Source organism: Halichoerus grypus, chromosome 7 (assembly GCF_964656455.1).
Source record: "Halichoerus grypus chromosome 7, mHalGry1.hap1.1, whole genome shotgun sequence".
Taxonomy (NCBI): Eukaryota; Metazoa; Chordata; class Mammalia; order Carnivora; family Phocidae; genus Halichoerus; species Halichoerus grypus.
The window spans coordinates 19108186-19123488 of NC_135718.1; the positions used below are offsets into that span (position 1 = coordinate 19108186).

Below are 15303 nucleotides of genomic sequence, written 5' to 3' on the forward strand. Positions count from 1 at the left end.
CCTCAGCTGCTCTACGCCCTTTCTCCGGCCCACTGGGTGCCGCTGGCAAGCGGAGCCACAGAGTAAGCCTCCAGCAGGGTAGAGTGACAACTAGCAATCGGAAGTTACTGTTGAAGCTAAGGCAGCCATAACTGATAATGGCAGGGAGTTTCCCGGCCTCCCGTCTCCAGTGTGACGTAGTTTTCCCTTCGCCCAAATCTCACCGTTGCCCTGGGCAACAGTCGAGCCGTCTGGGAAGATAAATCTGTAAGTAGGCCCGAAAAAGGACCAAAGGTGACCAGACATCCCAGGTTAGACAACTTAATTCATATTCAGAACTACCTGCCCAGGATGGGGGAGAGGAAGAAGCAGGTTTCCTGGCCCTTATTTTGCTGGGACGTCTGGTCACTTACCTAGGTGGACAAGAGGTTAGGGTTCCGAAAATCCCTGTCCTGCCCGGAAGTTGCATTTGGCACTTTTGAATGGGGTCATGGCGGAAGGGTGGGAATAGCCAGAGCCCCCGGCACCCCAGGGAGTGCCCATTCCAGCTGGAGTCGCAAAGTGAGGTGAGGGGCCGTCTGTCCTGTCCCGTGAGGCAGCCCCCAGCTAGACGGCCCGCGGGAGACGGAGAGCCGAGGAGGTGAGCGGGGCTCGCAGCCGCTTCCGCTGGAAGAAGGTTTTCTTTCCGGGCTGGCCTGCCCGCCCTACCCCCCGCCCCTCTGAGATTCCCTGTGGGGCGAGGCCGCTCCATCGGCCCCTCGCGCCCAGCTGCAGCCAGCCGGGTCCGAAGGGGGCTTAGGCGCGCGCCGCAGGGCGGAGCTCCTCACTCCCGCAACATGGAGCTCCTGACCGCGCCCCTTAAGTTCCTATTAAGTGCTTTCACCCCGATCTCTGGAGGACGGAGAATTCTGGAGCTTGTGGAAATCGTTTTCCGTTACCACCTAGAAAGGAGGAAGGTGGTCCGCCACCGCCTCGGCAACACCTCTGAGTCTTATTTTCCCGCCTCCGGTCTTAACATTAGGGATGTTCTTCTTTTGTTTCTCCTCCTTTGGGGGCTTAAAAGCAATGACTGCATTTCTGGGTGAAGCTATACCGTCCTTATCCTCCATGCCTACATTTTATTAAACAACTTAATGTTTGTGAATGTTCTTAAAAATACCGTAATACTTTTATATGTTTTTTTTTTTTTTTTTCAAGAGTTCTCATTTATCTCATGTAGTTTCTTCTGTAGGCTTGAGTCAAGAACTGTAAGTCATCTTGGTAATACTGGTTGGATGCCTAACGTTGCCGGGAAAAAGACCGGGAGAACTTTCAGGTAAACTGAAAATTGTATTTACCCAGCCAGTCAACAAGGGTGCAAACCTACCTTCTTTACTTAATTTCTTTCTATTTCCATACTACTCATGCTTGAGCCAAAATGAACAATTCTTGTTTCTTCCAAGATTAATCACTGAAGCACTAACCTTTGTGACTCTGTTTCCATGTCCTAGTTATCCTTGGAGATGTATTTCCAGATTCTCTGCAACAGGAAGTAATTTACTCTGTGCTTACCTAGCACTTTTTGTACTTCTTTTATGACAACCACTATTTTATATAACAGCTGCTTAAGTTCTTAGCTTTACTGCTATGTTTACATCTAAATAGAATGGTTTGTCTTCATCTCTGTATCATGTTATCCTGCACATATGATTTTGGTAAATACTTACTAAAAGATTGAATATATTTGGTGTTTCCCGGGTGCCTAAGACATTGCCAGCTTCAGTTGATTAAATTCAGTGTAGTTCTTGTTACTCAACCTCTTCTTAGATTGCCCCTCTGAAGTCTTTCCAACATGATTTCTTCCCTCAATTAAAAAAAAAAATCATACATATAAAATGTCGAAAGACTATAATAAATATTCATATACCCTTCACGTAGATCCAACAGTTAACATTTTGCCATATTTATTTCATCCCTTCTCATGCTTTTTTCATTGTCATTAAACTATTTGGAAATAGGTTAGACACTTGTTGTTAAGCAGACACCTCTAAAATTTCCAAAACGTATTCCCTAAGAATTATAAAGTTCTCCTGAAAAACAATGTATCATTATGACAACTAAGGAAATTAATAATTCTGTGATATTTAAAATCTACTCTGTATGTATATTCTCTCTTTTGACCCAAGAATATCTTTTATACCTTTTCCCCTGCTCCTCCAACAAAATTCAGGATCCAGTCAATGTTTGTGTATTGTATTTGGTGTTAAAACTCTGTAGCCTTAATCTAGAACAATTCCCCTATCGTTTTTTTTACCCCTGTGACATTGTCATTTTAAAGAGTTCAGGCCAGAGGTGTTTTTGAATGTTTCCTTTTTTCTTATTTCTTATAAGTCAGAAGTTGATCTAGAGGCTTAATTAAATTCCATGTAAAGTATTTTGCAAGAATACTTCACAGTATTCATACTTCACCAATAATGATTAAGCCTTTGCAAATGTAACTATACCTACCATTGTCATGAGTTGTTAGTTAAATCCATGCCACTTCTCTGCACACACACCCTTGGTATCCTACAAAGAAGAGTTAGCATTTAATCCTCCTGTCTGTGGAGAGTAAGTGCTAGTGTCCTGGACTGTCTCCCTGTAGTGAAGTGTGGCTGCTACTTCACCGACACTTGGAGCTGATGTGATGCAATCTGCAGCAGTGTACTGATGTCAGCACAGTTTCATGAGTGTCAAGTCCTGGCACCCTGAGGACTGTTGATGAAAGATGTGTGGGCCCTGCAATTCAAAGACAGATGAATCTTGATGTTATCAAAGCAGATACCAAGGCAACTGCTGGCCATCTGGTATTTTGTGTGAGTAGGATGTGTCATTTTCTATTAACTTAATAGTAGTGTCTGCTGGTGAAGTATACCAGAACCAGTGGCATCATCCAAATTCATCCAAGAAGAACAGTCCCTGTTCTTAGGCCTAGGCACAGTTCAGAAGCTAGACACCGCACATTTTATTCACATGAGTCTAAATTAATTAGCCAAATTGAACATGTTGCAACATTTTTCTACTAGCAGATGCCAGATAGCAAAACAGAATAGAACTACTATAGTTTCCAACCACATGACATATGATGTTATTTGGCATCTCCAGATGAATATTATCAGTCCAGATTAAGCTCTGCTAGCATGTGGGCAGCCACGTGAGTGAGAATGAACATTACTACTTTATGTCTGCTGAAAAACACTTTCTTTTTGGGCCCCCTCTTTCACGTTTTCTTCATGTTAGTTTACATTCAGAAGTCTAATACGTGTTTGAAAATTCATCTATCAAAAGTCTTGAATAAAACAAATAAAATATTTCATATTTTTCCTACCATTCCTGCCACCCCATCCACAACCTGTAATAGGCAGACTGAATTTACTTAAAAGGATCTAAATTCGTAAATAGTCACCAAAAAATATCCTCTACTGTCCTTTACATAAACAGATTGCTTCTGTGCCTCCCTCAGTTCTCAAAGATTGTATTTTTGTTTCTTAATACCTATTAATGATAAAATAGGGCATTTCGCATATAATGTGTTATAGTGGTTCTGTATTCTACTGAAGTTGTGAAGTCAAGTGCCTGTAGCAATGAGGATGATAAGGGAAAGAGAACAATAGGCAGTAGAGGGGACTAGAGAACTCCCCGTGTTCATCTAAATGGGACATTACTTCCCAGCTGTAGCCGAATTTTCCCATGCAGGAATATGGGCCCAGTGTTGCTAGTTTTGTCGAGAGGACCTGAAATTTGGACTTTATATGAAGTCTTCTAATTTTAAAACATTGGTTCAAATATTTTTTAAACATTTAGCAAGCCAGCAAAACATTTAACTGGATAGGACCAAGGGCCACCAGTTTATGACCTGTGTTTCTTATGTGAAAACAGGATTGATACTAAGACTAGAATCTGAAAATACTTTAGAAATGTTTTTTGCCATATTTCAGGTGCATTTATTTTTCTAGGTTAGGCAACAGCCACTTGTCACCTCCATCAAAAATTCAGGATAGATTCTAATGTACACTAAGCTTCCATTCCCTCAATTACAATTTTAAAGGTTTTTACTCTTTACCACCAGCTTAAAAACTTGTCCACATTTTCTCAGCCTTGACTTATGTTGTGAAATAGATTTGCTTTATCATATTTTCTTAAAAATATATTTAAGAAGGGTGCCTGGGTGGCACAGTTAGTTAAGCATCTGACTCTAGGTTCAGCTGGAGTTGTGAGATTGAGCCCCTACATCAGTCTCCACACTCCTGGAGGAGTCTGCTTAAGATTCTTCTCCTGGGGCGCCTGGGTGGCTCAGTGGGTTAAGCGTCTACCTTCGGTTCAGGTCATGATCCCAGAGTCCTGGGATCGAGCCCCACATTGGGCTCTCTGCTCAGCGGGGGCCTGCTTCTCCCTCTCCCTGCCACTCCCCCTGTTTGTACTCTCTCTCTCTCTCTCTGTCTCTCTGTGTCAAATAAATAAATAAAATCTTAAAAAAAAAAAGATTCTCTTCTCCTTCTACCCCTCCCCCTCCACGCATGCATGTGTTCTCTCTCTCAAATAAATAAATAAATCTTTTAAAAACATATTTCTTAAGAGCACAGTTTGGCAGCACATGCTCTTTAAAAGTAAATAAATATAACAGGTTTTTAAAGGAAAACATCTTTAAATAGCTCATGCTGTCTTATAAGTACTATAATGTTGATAAGGAGTGAGAATTTTTAGGGTCAGAAGGTACTTAATGGGAAATCTAGAACAGGATTATTATATTCTTATTTTATAGTGATAGGAAAATTAAATCTGGAATAATAAATGTCACACTATATTTCTAAGCACTTTTACATCTACTTTTGATTTGAACCTTGCAACCCAGAACAGATACTAAACATGCTTTTTATGAGAAAATCAAACCTATAATTCGTTAACAGATGTATTCAGGGTCATGCTAGTTAGCAATAGAGCTAGAGTACAACCCTGTATCCCATTTGAAGTATAAATGTGAAATAGATTAATCCAAAAAGAAAAAGAAAAAAAAAACCCTCCAGTACAAGCTTCTGTTTTAAATCATACACTAGATTTTACTATCACAGCTTGTTTAAAATACTTGGAATCCTAGAATACTCTGAAGCATTCAATTTCAAACTTTAAAAATGGAGTTTTGTACAATTAGGATAAGCTGGTAAGTTTAAGATAAATTGGGGTGGCTCAATCAGTTAAGCGACTGCTTTCGGCTCAGGTCATGATCTCAGGGCCCTGGGATTGAGTCCTGCATCAGGCTCCCTGCTCTGCGGGGAGTCTGCTTCTCCCTCTGCCCTCCACCCTGCTTCTGCATGCTCTCTCTCTCTGTCACTCTCTCTCTCTCCCCTTTCTCTCTCTTAAATAAATAAAATCTTTAACAAAAAATTTAAGATAAATTAATGGAGAGAAAAAAGAATTATGATGAAGAGCTAATGGCAAGTTAGGAGTGGTAGGCACATAAGGAAGTTGACCACATTGATCCACAAAATGGCTCCTTGGGGCTCCTAACAAAGATCAAATATTGGACTAAGAAGACTTTAGTGTGACCTAGGAGGACAGTTTTAAAAACATCCAAATCCTGTTCTAAACATTTTTAGAAACAAAGAGTTGGCATTGACATTCACAGTATGTTTCATTTTGATATTTCTTTTCTTTTTTAAGCTTGTATTTTTTTAAGTAATCTCTACACTCAGTGTGGGGCTCAAACTGCATGCTCTACTGACTGAGCCAGCCAAATGCCCCTCATTTCGGTATTTCTAACCCATATGTATATGCTTTGAGTTACCATGAATGAAATTTGGATTTTAGTAATCTATCCCCCTTCTCTGTCTTCCCCCTATAAGATGATAGCCTACATTTTCCAGATGGCTAGATGAAAATAGTGTACCATCTAAAGCTGACAGTCTTTTTTGGCTTTTTGACCCATGATCTTGGTCTTATCAGTATGTTCTCATATAAACTAATCTGCCAGAGGAAAAAATGCAAAACTTGTAAGCTTTTAAAGTGTTGCATATTTCTAATTAAGCTTGAGATTTTAAAGTTCCAGTGGCATCTTCTTTTAAAAATAATACTAATGCTATAATAAAATCCACAGACAAAAAAACAGTATTTTTTGCTACTAAGAGATTTCTTCAGGATAGTATCAAACATGACAGTTGGGAATGCTGAACCCTCAAATTAAGGAGAAAGAAATCGAGAAATAGAAAAACATGTTGGTTAAAGCTATAGTAAAGAGAAAAAAATGCAGTGCTTTTGTCAATATGCTGCACTTACATGTTTATCCTGAGATTTACTCTTTGACTAATATTTTATGTTCCTCCTCCTTTGCAGGGGTCATTAGTGGCTTAAAACTGCCCATTTTAGTAGAAACTGAGGATGCCATGTTACTTTAACCTTCATTGGCTTCTACATACCATAATCTACTATCCTCTTATCTAATATATTCTTAAATGTTCATGTTCCTGCAGTGGGGCTCCGTACTAAATCCATCTAGGGTCTTTAGGCCAGTCCTACAGATGCAACACAGAGAAAACTGAAGAGACCAAGGCTTTGGAGTCAGGCAGACATGAATTCAAATCCTGTTTCTTCACTTACCGATTATGTGATGTTTGACAAAATAACTTTTCCTAGACCTGGTTTTAGTTAAATTTAGTATATGTATATATGTATTAGGAGATGCCGTGGGAGGTGGGTAAATGGCTAATTCAATTCTAAAATCACCTCTTAGGGTAAAAGTTGTTTATTTTCAGAATTACTGTAGAAAATCCCTTAAAATATCTGTATAGTTAAAGTAGATGATTTGGTACTAAAACACTGTGCTGTTATTGTTATTCTTTTTGTTTGTTTTATTTGACAGAGAGAGACACAAGGAGAGAAGGAACACAAGCAGGGGGAGTGGGAGAGGGAGACGCAGGCCTCCCGCTGAGCAGGGAGCCCAACGCAGGGCTCAATCCCAGGACCCTGGGATCGTGACCTGAGCTGAAGGCAGACGCCTAACAACTGAGCCACCCAGGCACCCCTGTTATTGTTGTTCTTAAGCAAACTAAAATTTAAGGGCCACTATGCTAGACTAAAGGAAAGAAGCTAAAATAGATTCCTGGGCATTGAAACTGTTCTTCCTTTAAGATGACCTATAAGGCAGGGGCGCCTGGGTGGCTCAGTCGTTAAGCATCTGCCTTCAGCTCAGGTCATGATCCCGGGGTCCTGGGATCGAGCCCCGCGTCGGGCTCCCTGCTCAGTGGGAAGCCTGCTTCTCCCTCTCCCACTCCCCCTGCTTGTGTTCCCTCTCTCACTGTGTCTCTCTCTGTCAAATAAATAAAATCTTAAAAAAAAAAAAAAAGATGACCTATAAGGCAAAGGGGATGGGTGGAGAATTCTAAGTGTTCCTGCTTGCCTATAAGGTTTTCTCCACTCTGTTTTAATAATTAGCCTCTATAACTTTAATACATATCAATAAACTTCTTTTTTCTAAGAATCTAATTTTATGACAATATTGTAACGGTTTATCTTTAAGAATCATTGATATCCATTGATTTCTTACCAGGTGGTAGGGACTGACAATGAATTATGAATTATGTCACTTAATATACTGTTTAAAGTCAGTGCCATTATAAGCTTTATTTTACAGATGAAACTAAGGCTTAGAAAATTAATTTGTTTAAATAACCTGATTCCAGATCCTTCTCTCACCCACTACATGTGTACACTCATCTCTTTTTACCACCTATCCTACCACCATCTGCCATCTTTCCATATGCTTCTTAGGTGATTATATCCACTTCTATAGCTTATACTACTGTACCATTGACTCTCTGGGCGTCCAGTCCTTTTTGCCTTCCTGTTGAACTTCCATACCCAGTGGTCTGTACCCTCCCCTCCTTAACCTGTACCACCTCTGTGTTCTCAACTTCAATTAGTAGCTGCATTAGCCACGCAAAAATGTTAGCTTGAAATCTCAGTCATCCTTGATCATTTCTTTATCACCCAGAGGTTGTGGGGGATGAGGGGGAATAATGGAGGATATTTGAATCTCAACTTCTTATATCCTTGAATACCTTTTGTATCTTCTCCTCTTGATGCTTGTTATCACTGCTTTTGCTCATACCCTCATCATCTTACCTAAATAATTATAGCTTCCTTACTGATCTCCTTGCCTCTAGTATCTCCTGATTTTCCTTTTTGTCTAGAATGTGTTTCCAAAAACCTAATCACATGTCATATACCCACTCAGAGCCATCCAGTTAGCTCCCTTCTGTCTATAGGATATAAAGCCCAAACTCTGAGGCGTGGCATTTGAGGCTGAGTATGAACTGGCCTTCACCTTGTCAGTCCCGCCACCATACATATATTGTATGTACCCTGTACTCTCTAGCCGTTTGCCTAGATTTTTTTCTTTTAATGACTCTGAGCATATTGTTCACTTTGTCTAGAACACTGTCCCCTTGCTACACAGCTACTTCTCTGCATAGTAAACCCCCATTCATCCTTGTGGGACTAATTCTAGTATCACATTTAGTAGTTCTTCAAAGACTAGCCACTGTCACCTATCCTAAACCAACCAAGTTACTTATGGTTTTGGTTTCTTAAGGCACAGTACACATGCTTTTATTAAAGTAGGTTGTATTCACTTATAATTATTTATTTACGTGTGTCTCTCCCTCCCCTACCCACCTCCCCCAAGTTCCCCAAAGAGAACCGGTTCTTATCCACTGTATCTCCTTCATTTAGTTGTGGCTGGCACTTATAGACATTTGGTATGTTTGTTGAAAGAAAAAATGTGTTTGGAAAGCAACATATGATCCCAAATTCCTCTTATATTAATGTTTATTTTCCATTCTGAAAGAATTAATGCCCTTGTCCTGAAAAGAGCATCCTTTCTACTCCAGTCTTTACTGTCCAGTATTTACTTTTAAAACTCTGTCCTTATTAACAGATATATAGCCACTAACTTCATTTTTCGTCTTTAGTAATTATTTTATCAATGTGTATGTAAATTGTTTTGGTTCATTTTTTACTAATAATTGTAATAACTCAATCCAGAATATTTTTGTGTTTCATTTAAATTCATAAACATTTTTGGGGTGCTTGGGTGGCTCAGTCAGTTGAGTGTCTGACTCCTGATCTCAGCTCAGGTCTTGATCTCAGGGTCATGAGTTCAGGCCCCATGTTGGCTCCACAGTGGGTGTGGAGCCTACTTTTAAAAAATAAATAAATAGTAAATAAATTTATAAACATTTTTGTAGAGAAATATGGTAGGAAAGTCAACCATTAAAATATGTGTAAGCATGCAAATATATTACAATAAAGTTAAGTGGAATGGTAATAGAGGTCTAAGGAGAAAAAGATATAAAATTTCTGACTTAAAGAGTTCTTCATTCTTTTTATTAATGGATGATAATAGCTGTCAAATTTCTATATTCATATTATATTGGATAGGTTTTTAAAAGACTGATGTAACAGTATTTTTAAATATGCTGGAAATTATAACTACTTGAACTTAATGATAAATTCATATGTCAATTTAGAAATGTTTAAAGGGGTACTTAGTTTTTCTATCTAGTTTTTAAAAGTCTCTGTGGGTGTTATGTAAGCATAAAATCTGAGGACCACTGACATATATTCTCAGGGTTCAGAAGTACACTTTAGTGTTCTTGTGCAGTCCCACACATAATTTAGATCAGGTATCAAACTAAATCACCCCAGAAATTTTTAACTTGTCCAAGTTGTAAGATTAATTTATGTTATCAATATGGGTATGATTGATTTAAAGTAGTAATCCTTCCTAAAGTGTCTCTCAGCTCCCACTCCTACAGCTTAGTAAATCTTTCATGACAAAGATTTGGTTTCCCTCCAAGTTCTTCTGCATTAATTTTAGGCATCCAGCTCAGTGGCTCTGACAGTTTTGCTTACTTCGTCATGACTTTGAAATGTACTATCTATTAAAACCATTATCTCTGAGACAGATTACAAACTAAAGAAACTATGGGGAAAGAGGAAGCAGATTATTTTCCAATTACCCGGACGAAGAGCCTCGAAAAATGATTGACATTGTATTCTCTAAGCATTAAAAGTCTGGGTTCTATTAGTGTAAGAATTTTACTTCTGCAATTATGTTTTCTCTTAAAATATACCTTGACAAATGTAACATTTTAAAATCTGACATAGTAGTCCATTGTATGGCTATTCCGTAATTTAACCTTTGATATACTGCTGAACATTTTACTATTCAAAGCAATGCTTTAATGAGCATTCTTATTCTTAGATCTTTGTACACTGGTGCATTGTTTTCTTTGGGGCTTATTACTAGGAGTAGAACATTTGGGTCAAAGAAAATGCATATTTTGCATTAGTAGATAATACAAAATTATTAATGGATACTACAAAATATCCCTCTAAAAAATTTGTACCAAAAAACCCCACCCACCAACAGAAAATGCCAATTTCCCTATACCTTCCCTAACGCTGGATACTATTAGGCTTTTGACTTTTTTGCAAATTCAGAAAATATAACATGCACACCAAAATGACGTCACAGTGATTTTCACCTTTTTAATGAGTCCATGATTATTTTCCTCCTTAAACTACAATACCCCCCTCAGCACTCCTAAATTCCTTTAAACTATTTTATATTCTATAGCACTTACTGCCTTACAAAATTCTATTATTTCTCTCCCCTTACTCTAGAGTGTTAAGCTTCAAAAGGTTTTGGGTTTTATCTGTTTTGTTCACTAATGAACAGTGCTTTGCACATGATAGACACATATTTTTAAGATTTTATTTTTAAGTAATCTACACCCAATGGACTCAAACTCATAACCCTGAGATCAGGAGTTGCATGCTCTTCTGAGCCAGCCAGGCTCCCAGACACATTTATTGAACTGAATGACATGGCACTTGTAAGATATACGAATTTCAGTCATGGTTGGTATGTTTATTCTTTGACCCATATGTCCCTAATGTTGCATGTATCTTACCTGTCATAATAAGAAAGTACCCTTAGGAGCAACCACAACTCCTTAGGGCACATTACACCAGACAAAACACCCAGGTTTGGCTATTAGCAGGCCACCAGGTAAAGGAAAGAAATGCTCCTTACTTCTGTGGACTCCCTGGGCAGTTGATTATCAAGACAATGTAGCCTTGCCAATGAGGGCCATCCAACCACCACCTTGCTTATTTTAGCCCTTCCCTTCCTGTTTCTCTCCTGCCAATGCCGGGGGGGGGGGGGGGGGGGGGGGGGGGGGAGCCTAGGAACAATAACCAACCCTAGTAAAGCAGACACTCCACCCAGGCAAGTGACTGCCGGCTCTGATCTTCCCCACACCAGACCCAACCCACTCCCTACCAGGCCTTTGGCCCCACACCCTTTACAGTAACAATGGCAGCTTAGTGAAACAGAGAACTAAGGTTTGGTAGAGCACCAAGTTTCATTGTTTTCCTGGGGCCAGATTTTGGCTGTGAAAGAAATACAGGAGAGAGAGAGCAAAGGATAGTGGCTGAGTTTTGAGTAGCTGCAGTTGCTAGTCTATAAAACATTAAGTATTCATCCACTCTTTTGCTGATAAATTTGGTGATACAAAAACTCTTAGCTACTATGTTATTTCCTTCACATTTATCCACATCTGTAGTATCTATCCTCCCTTTTGGCAGCGTATCGTGTCAGACGTGCACCAAATAAGGGCCTACTAAATATTTTCATTGTGTTATTTTGATGGAGAGACTTTTTTATTATAGCTATATTCAGACTAATGAGGGATTTGCAATGCTATTAGCCTTCAACATAATCTGGAGGGGAAAAAAGGGAAATGATTACTAGGTACCACTGGCAGGCCTAACTAACAAGAAAAGAATGTGGCAGAAGAAATTGTGTGTTGTAAGGAAACTGCATATTGCACTTAGATTCAGTTAGTGATGAGTTGCTTCATTCCTGGTCCATTCCCTATTTCATCTTCACTCCCGAAAAGATCAGCGTAGGGGTAAATTTTGATGACAAAGTTCTGGAAAACGGATAGAGGTTCCTCAGGAACTTTAGATGTTCCAGAAAGGAATTTGAACAAGAAGCTTGGTGGATAGAGCAGGAAAATTTTATTACAAATGTCAAAGTGTGTAGAGTGGGAATAACTGAGACCAGAAGCAACTTCACTTGATTATAACTAATTTGCAGTGGGCGGTAAAGACAGGCGCCATGCCAGCATCACCACTTTATAATAATAAATCTTTCTTCTGTGGTGATGTTGTGAAAGGCACATGGTAAGGTTGCATCACTATGGTGAAATATCACAAAACCGGTGGGACTGTCTGGAGAAGCATCTGTTTGGAAAAGGATCGTGCTACAAATTACAGCCCAGAACACCTTGAATATACAGCACAGCAGTAATCTGGAATGTTAACACTGGAAACAAATGTCATTAGCCAGTTGGTATATATGCTGGTATCTAAACAAAATACTCAAGATGAAGGTATTTGCTGGCACTTTAGCATATAGTATCCCTGTATTAGAGGAAAGTAGCAAACTGAAAGCAAACCTCTCACTTCTGTTCTTCAAGAGCCAGTTGCACCTGTTTGTGTTGCTTCCTTACAAATGTCAGCTGTGTCGCCAGTAACTGATCCTTAGGATGCTTTTTGTCATTACAGCAAAGGGATTAAAGTAGAAACCAGCTGTTAGCTACTGAGAAGTGGGAATGTTAGGAAATACTTACCTACTACTATCTCCCCTTTTTCCTAACTACCTGCCCTACCCCACACTTCCCAAATGGTAATTTTTTATACCTCATCCACCATTTAGGGAGATGCTATCACTGAACCAAATAGCCGCACATAAATGCTTTTGGTTTTCCTCAGCTGATATCTATTAGGTAATTATGTCTAAAAAAAATGGAAGTCCTACCTAATTTTTCACAAGGGGAAAAAATTTAGAACATGTAGCCTTCCAAATTGACACCTCCACTGATTAAAGAATGTTGACAAGGTCTAGATGCTTACGTGAACTCTCTCAACTTTGTTTCAATGAAAAGACCCACAAGATGATAATGGGAAAATTATGCAAGGATAGGGTATTTCGTTTTCTATAGGAATTGTGATTTTACTTAAACTACAATGGAAATATCTCAAGCAATATGCTTTGTTAATTCATTCTTGAATATTAATAACTGATTTCTCATTGAAGGAAAAAACTTAGCTGTATCCAACAATTCAGATATGGCGGAAGTGAAGTCAATGTTCCGGGAAGTTCTTCCAAAACAAGGTATCTAAATCACAAATACTTAGGTCACAGAATATTAATAGGGACCAAAATACAAAGTAGTAGGCATGACACACAGCAGCAGGCTCGATAGCCAAACATCTGTAACTATTTTGTATCCTGTATGCCACATTTACTGTCCACTTTTACTAGGTTTCTTTTAGGAGTAGATTATAAAGAACTCATCCTTTTTTTCCCCAGTAAAAAGATGACAAATGAAGCACTGTTTCTTAAACCTAGAAATCCCGTTATACTCAAATTTGCAGATTAAAATATGAAATTTTCAGTGAAAAAATAGTACTGTAATTCACTAATGTTAAATAAGGTCTGAAAGTGGGGAGAAAGAAACCTAAGTCAAGCAATTGTTAAAGGCTGATGGTTTAAGTTAAACATTCATGTTAATGAATATTCATTACTATTAATACCATACTTTCACTATGTAAGTATTCGTATGCACTATGTATTCTCCCAAATCTTTTTGCAGACTAGACATCTGATACAAAATGTTGTGTGTCTCATAGGTAGCTTAGAATCTTAGGTAGGAAGTTCAAAATGTCATCCTTATGAACTCCCTAGAATTAAATGTTGATATATTTGAAATAACTGAAAACAAGAGTTTTCATTAACAATGGATTAATTCTTTTAGACCTTCATTCTAGCTGCAAATCCAAACCACCATACAACTGGGCCATCTCACTAAATTCCTTCTTTTTAAACTTAGGGCAGTTGTCAGTGGAAGATATAACCACAATGGTGCTGTGTAAACCCAAACTTTTGCCCTTAAAATCTCTGACTCTGGAAAAACTGGAGAAAATGCAGCAAGCAGCCCAGGATACGATTCGCCAACAAGAAATGGCAGAAAAGGAACAACAGCAAATAACTCACTGAATGGTAACTTTGCACTTCTACAGAATACCCTGCATTACTATTAACAATAGCTAGACAATAACTTGCATCTGTATACTGAAGATGGTGTGTGTTAATAAAACTGATAGTGCTTATAAAATAAAAATACCCAAGACTAATGAAACCTGTGAATTTAGACACTCTGGTTTATATTGAACATGAGCAATTAAAAAACTGAACCCAAATTTTATTGTTTTTTTTTTTTTACCCAAGTTTTTAGAACTGTAAATTACTGTTTCACCATTCCTATTACTGTTAAGACTCAGATAACATTCTTAGGCACAAGTGACTAAATGCAACTTTTATATTCAGATAATCGTTACATGTTTATTAAAAACAACTTGAAGATACATTCTAATCTCGTACAAAGCGTTTTGGGGCTTTTACATTATTATCTAATTTTAAAACTTATGAATTTTGTGTTTCATATTTAAGGCTATTTTGCCTGACCAACTGGTCCTACCAGTAATGACAAGACTGTATTTCTTAAACAAATATGATTTTTAAGAAACCTTCACTTATCAAGTAGTCCCCTGAGCTTTTAATGATAATTGACTTTAAGGACTAAAGAATTACCGGGCTATCTTTATCATCCAGGTATCAAACACAATTAAAACCCTAAAAATAGAAAAAAATATGGACTTGAAAGAGCCCATGAGATAAATATGAACATTAAATTTGGGGTTTCAGTTCTAAGAGACTGCCTAAACCTGTAATGGGCATATTCCTAAGAATATGTTTGTTAATCTGAATATAATTCTTGGCTGGTTGCTACAATCAATAATAGACAATTTAAATTAGCATAGACTTGGAGGCCTTGCTGAGTAATTAGGCTCTGCAAAAGAGGTTAGAAATGTGATCATTCTTTAGAGAACTATTATTAAACTGATAAGAACAGAACTATTATTTATTGGTAGCTACTATCTTCTCAGACACTGGATAAATGTAAAAACTTTTTGAGACTCTGAAGAATAACTTTTTGTAACATAAACATTAGTTGGTAACAGAACTTAAGAATGATGAAACGTATTATATTTTAAAAATATCACTGAGCTTTAGAGAAGATCAAAAAACAAGTATGTATGCATTTCCCACAGATAATATTAAAAGAATTTACTACTGTACTTTTGATTTAAAAGTTTGCAAAGAACAAAATTTAAATT

General features: G+C 38.1%; 2 protein-coding genes across 8 annotated transcripts in view; one reads left to right on the forward strand and one right to left on the reverse strand.

Moving 5' to 3' along the window:
• The window catches only part of SHOC2 (SHOC2 leucine rich repeat scaffold protein), a 93606-nt gene extending 93020 nt beyond the window's left edge, over positions 1–586 (reverse strand). The window contains exon 1 of the mRNA XM_036098907.2: positions 393–586. The gene's annotated coding sequence lies outside the window, so the exon portion shown is untranslated. The remainder of the gene's footprint in view (positions 1–392) is intronic.
• Positions 82–14325, forward strand: BBIP1 (BBSome interacting protein 1). Of its 7 annotated transcripts, none has more exons than XM_078077126.1 (5): positions 82–290; positions 1199–1294; positions 2603–2813; positions 13160–13237; positions 13956–14325. In XM_078077126.1, the coding sequence occupies exons 4-5, from the start codon at positions 13192–13194 to the stop codon at positions 14120–14122; spliced, it is 213 nt and encodes a 70-aa protein (XP_077933252.1). In that variant the 5' UTR covers positions 82–290; positions 1199–1294; positions 2603–2813; positions 13160–13191; the 3' UTR covers positions 14123–14325. The 7 variants fall into 7 exon arrangements, with proteins under 7 accessions (XP_077933252.1, XP_035954897.1, XP_077933253.1 ...); XM_036099004.2 differs by having other exon boundaries at positions 82–246; XM_078077127.1 differs by having other exon boundaries at positions 82–246; positions 1211–1294.
• The last annotated feature ends 978 nt before the right edge of the window (positions 14326–15303 follow it).

Excerpts from the sequence above, each read along its gene's own strand:
- BBIP1 (XM_078077126.1), top strand. The coding sequence starts at position 13,192 with ATGGCGGAAGTGAAGTCAATGTTCCGGGAAGTTCTTCCAAAACAAG. Across the intron at positions 13,238-13,955 it reads GGAAGTTCTTCCAAAACAAG|GGCAGTTGTCAGTGGAAGAT; the intron begins GTATCTAAATCA and ends TTTTAAACTTAG.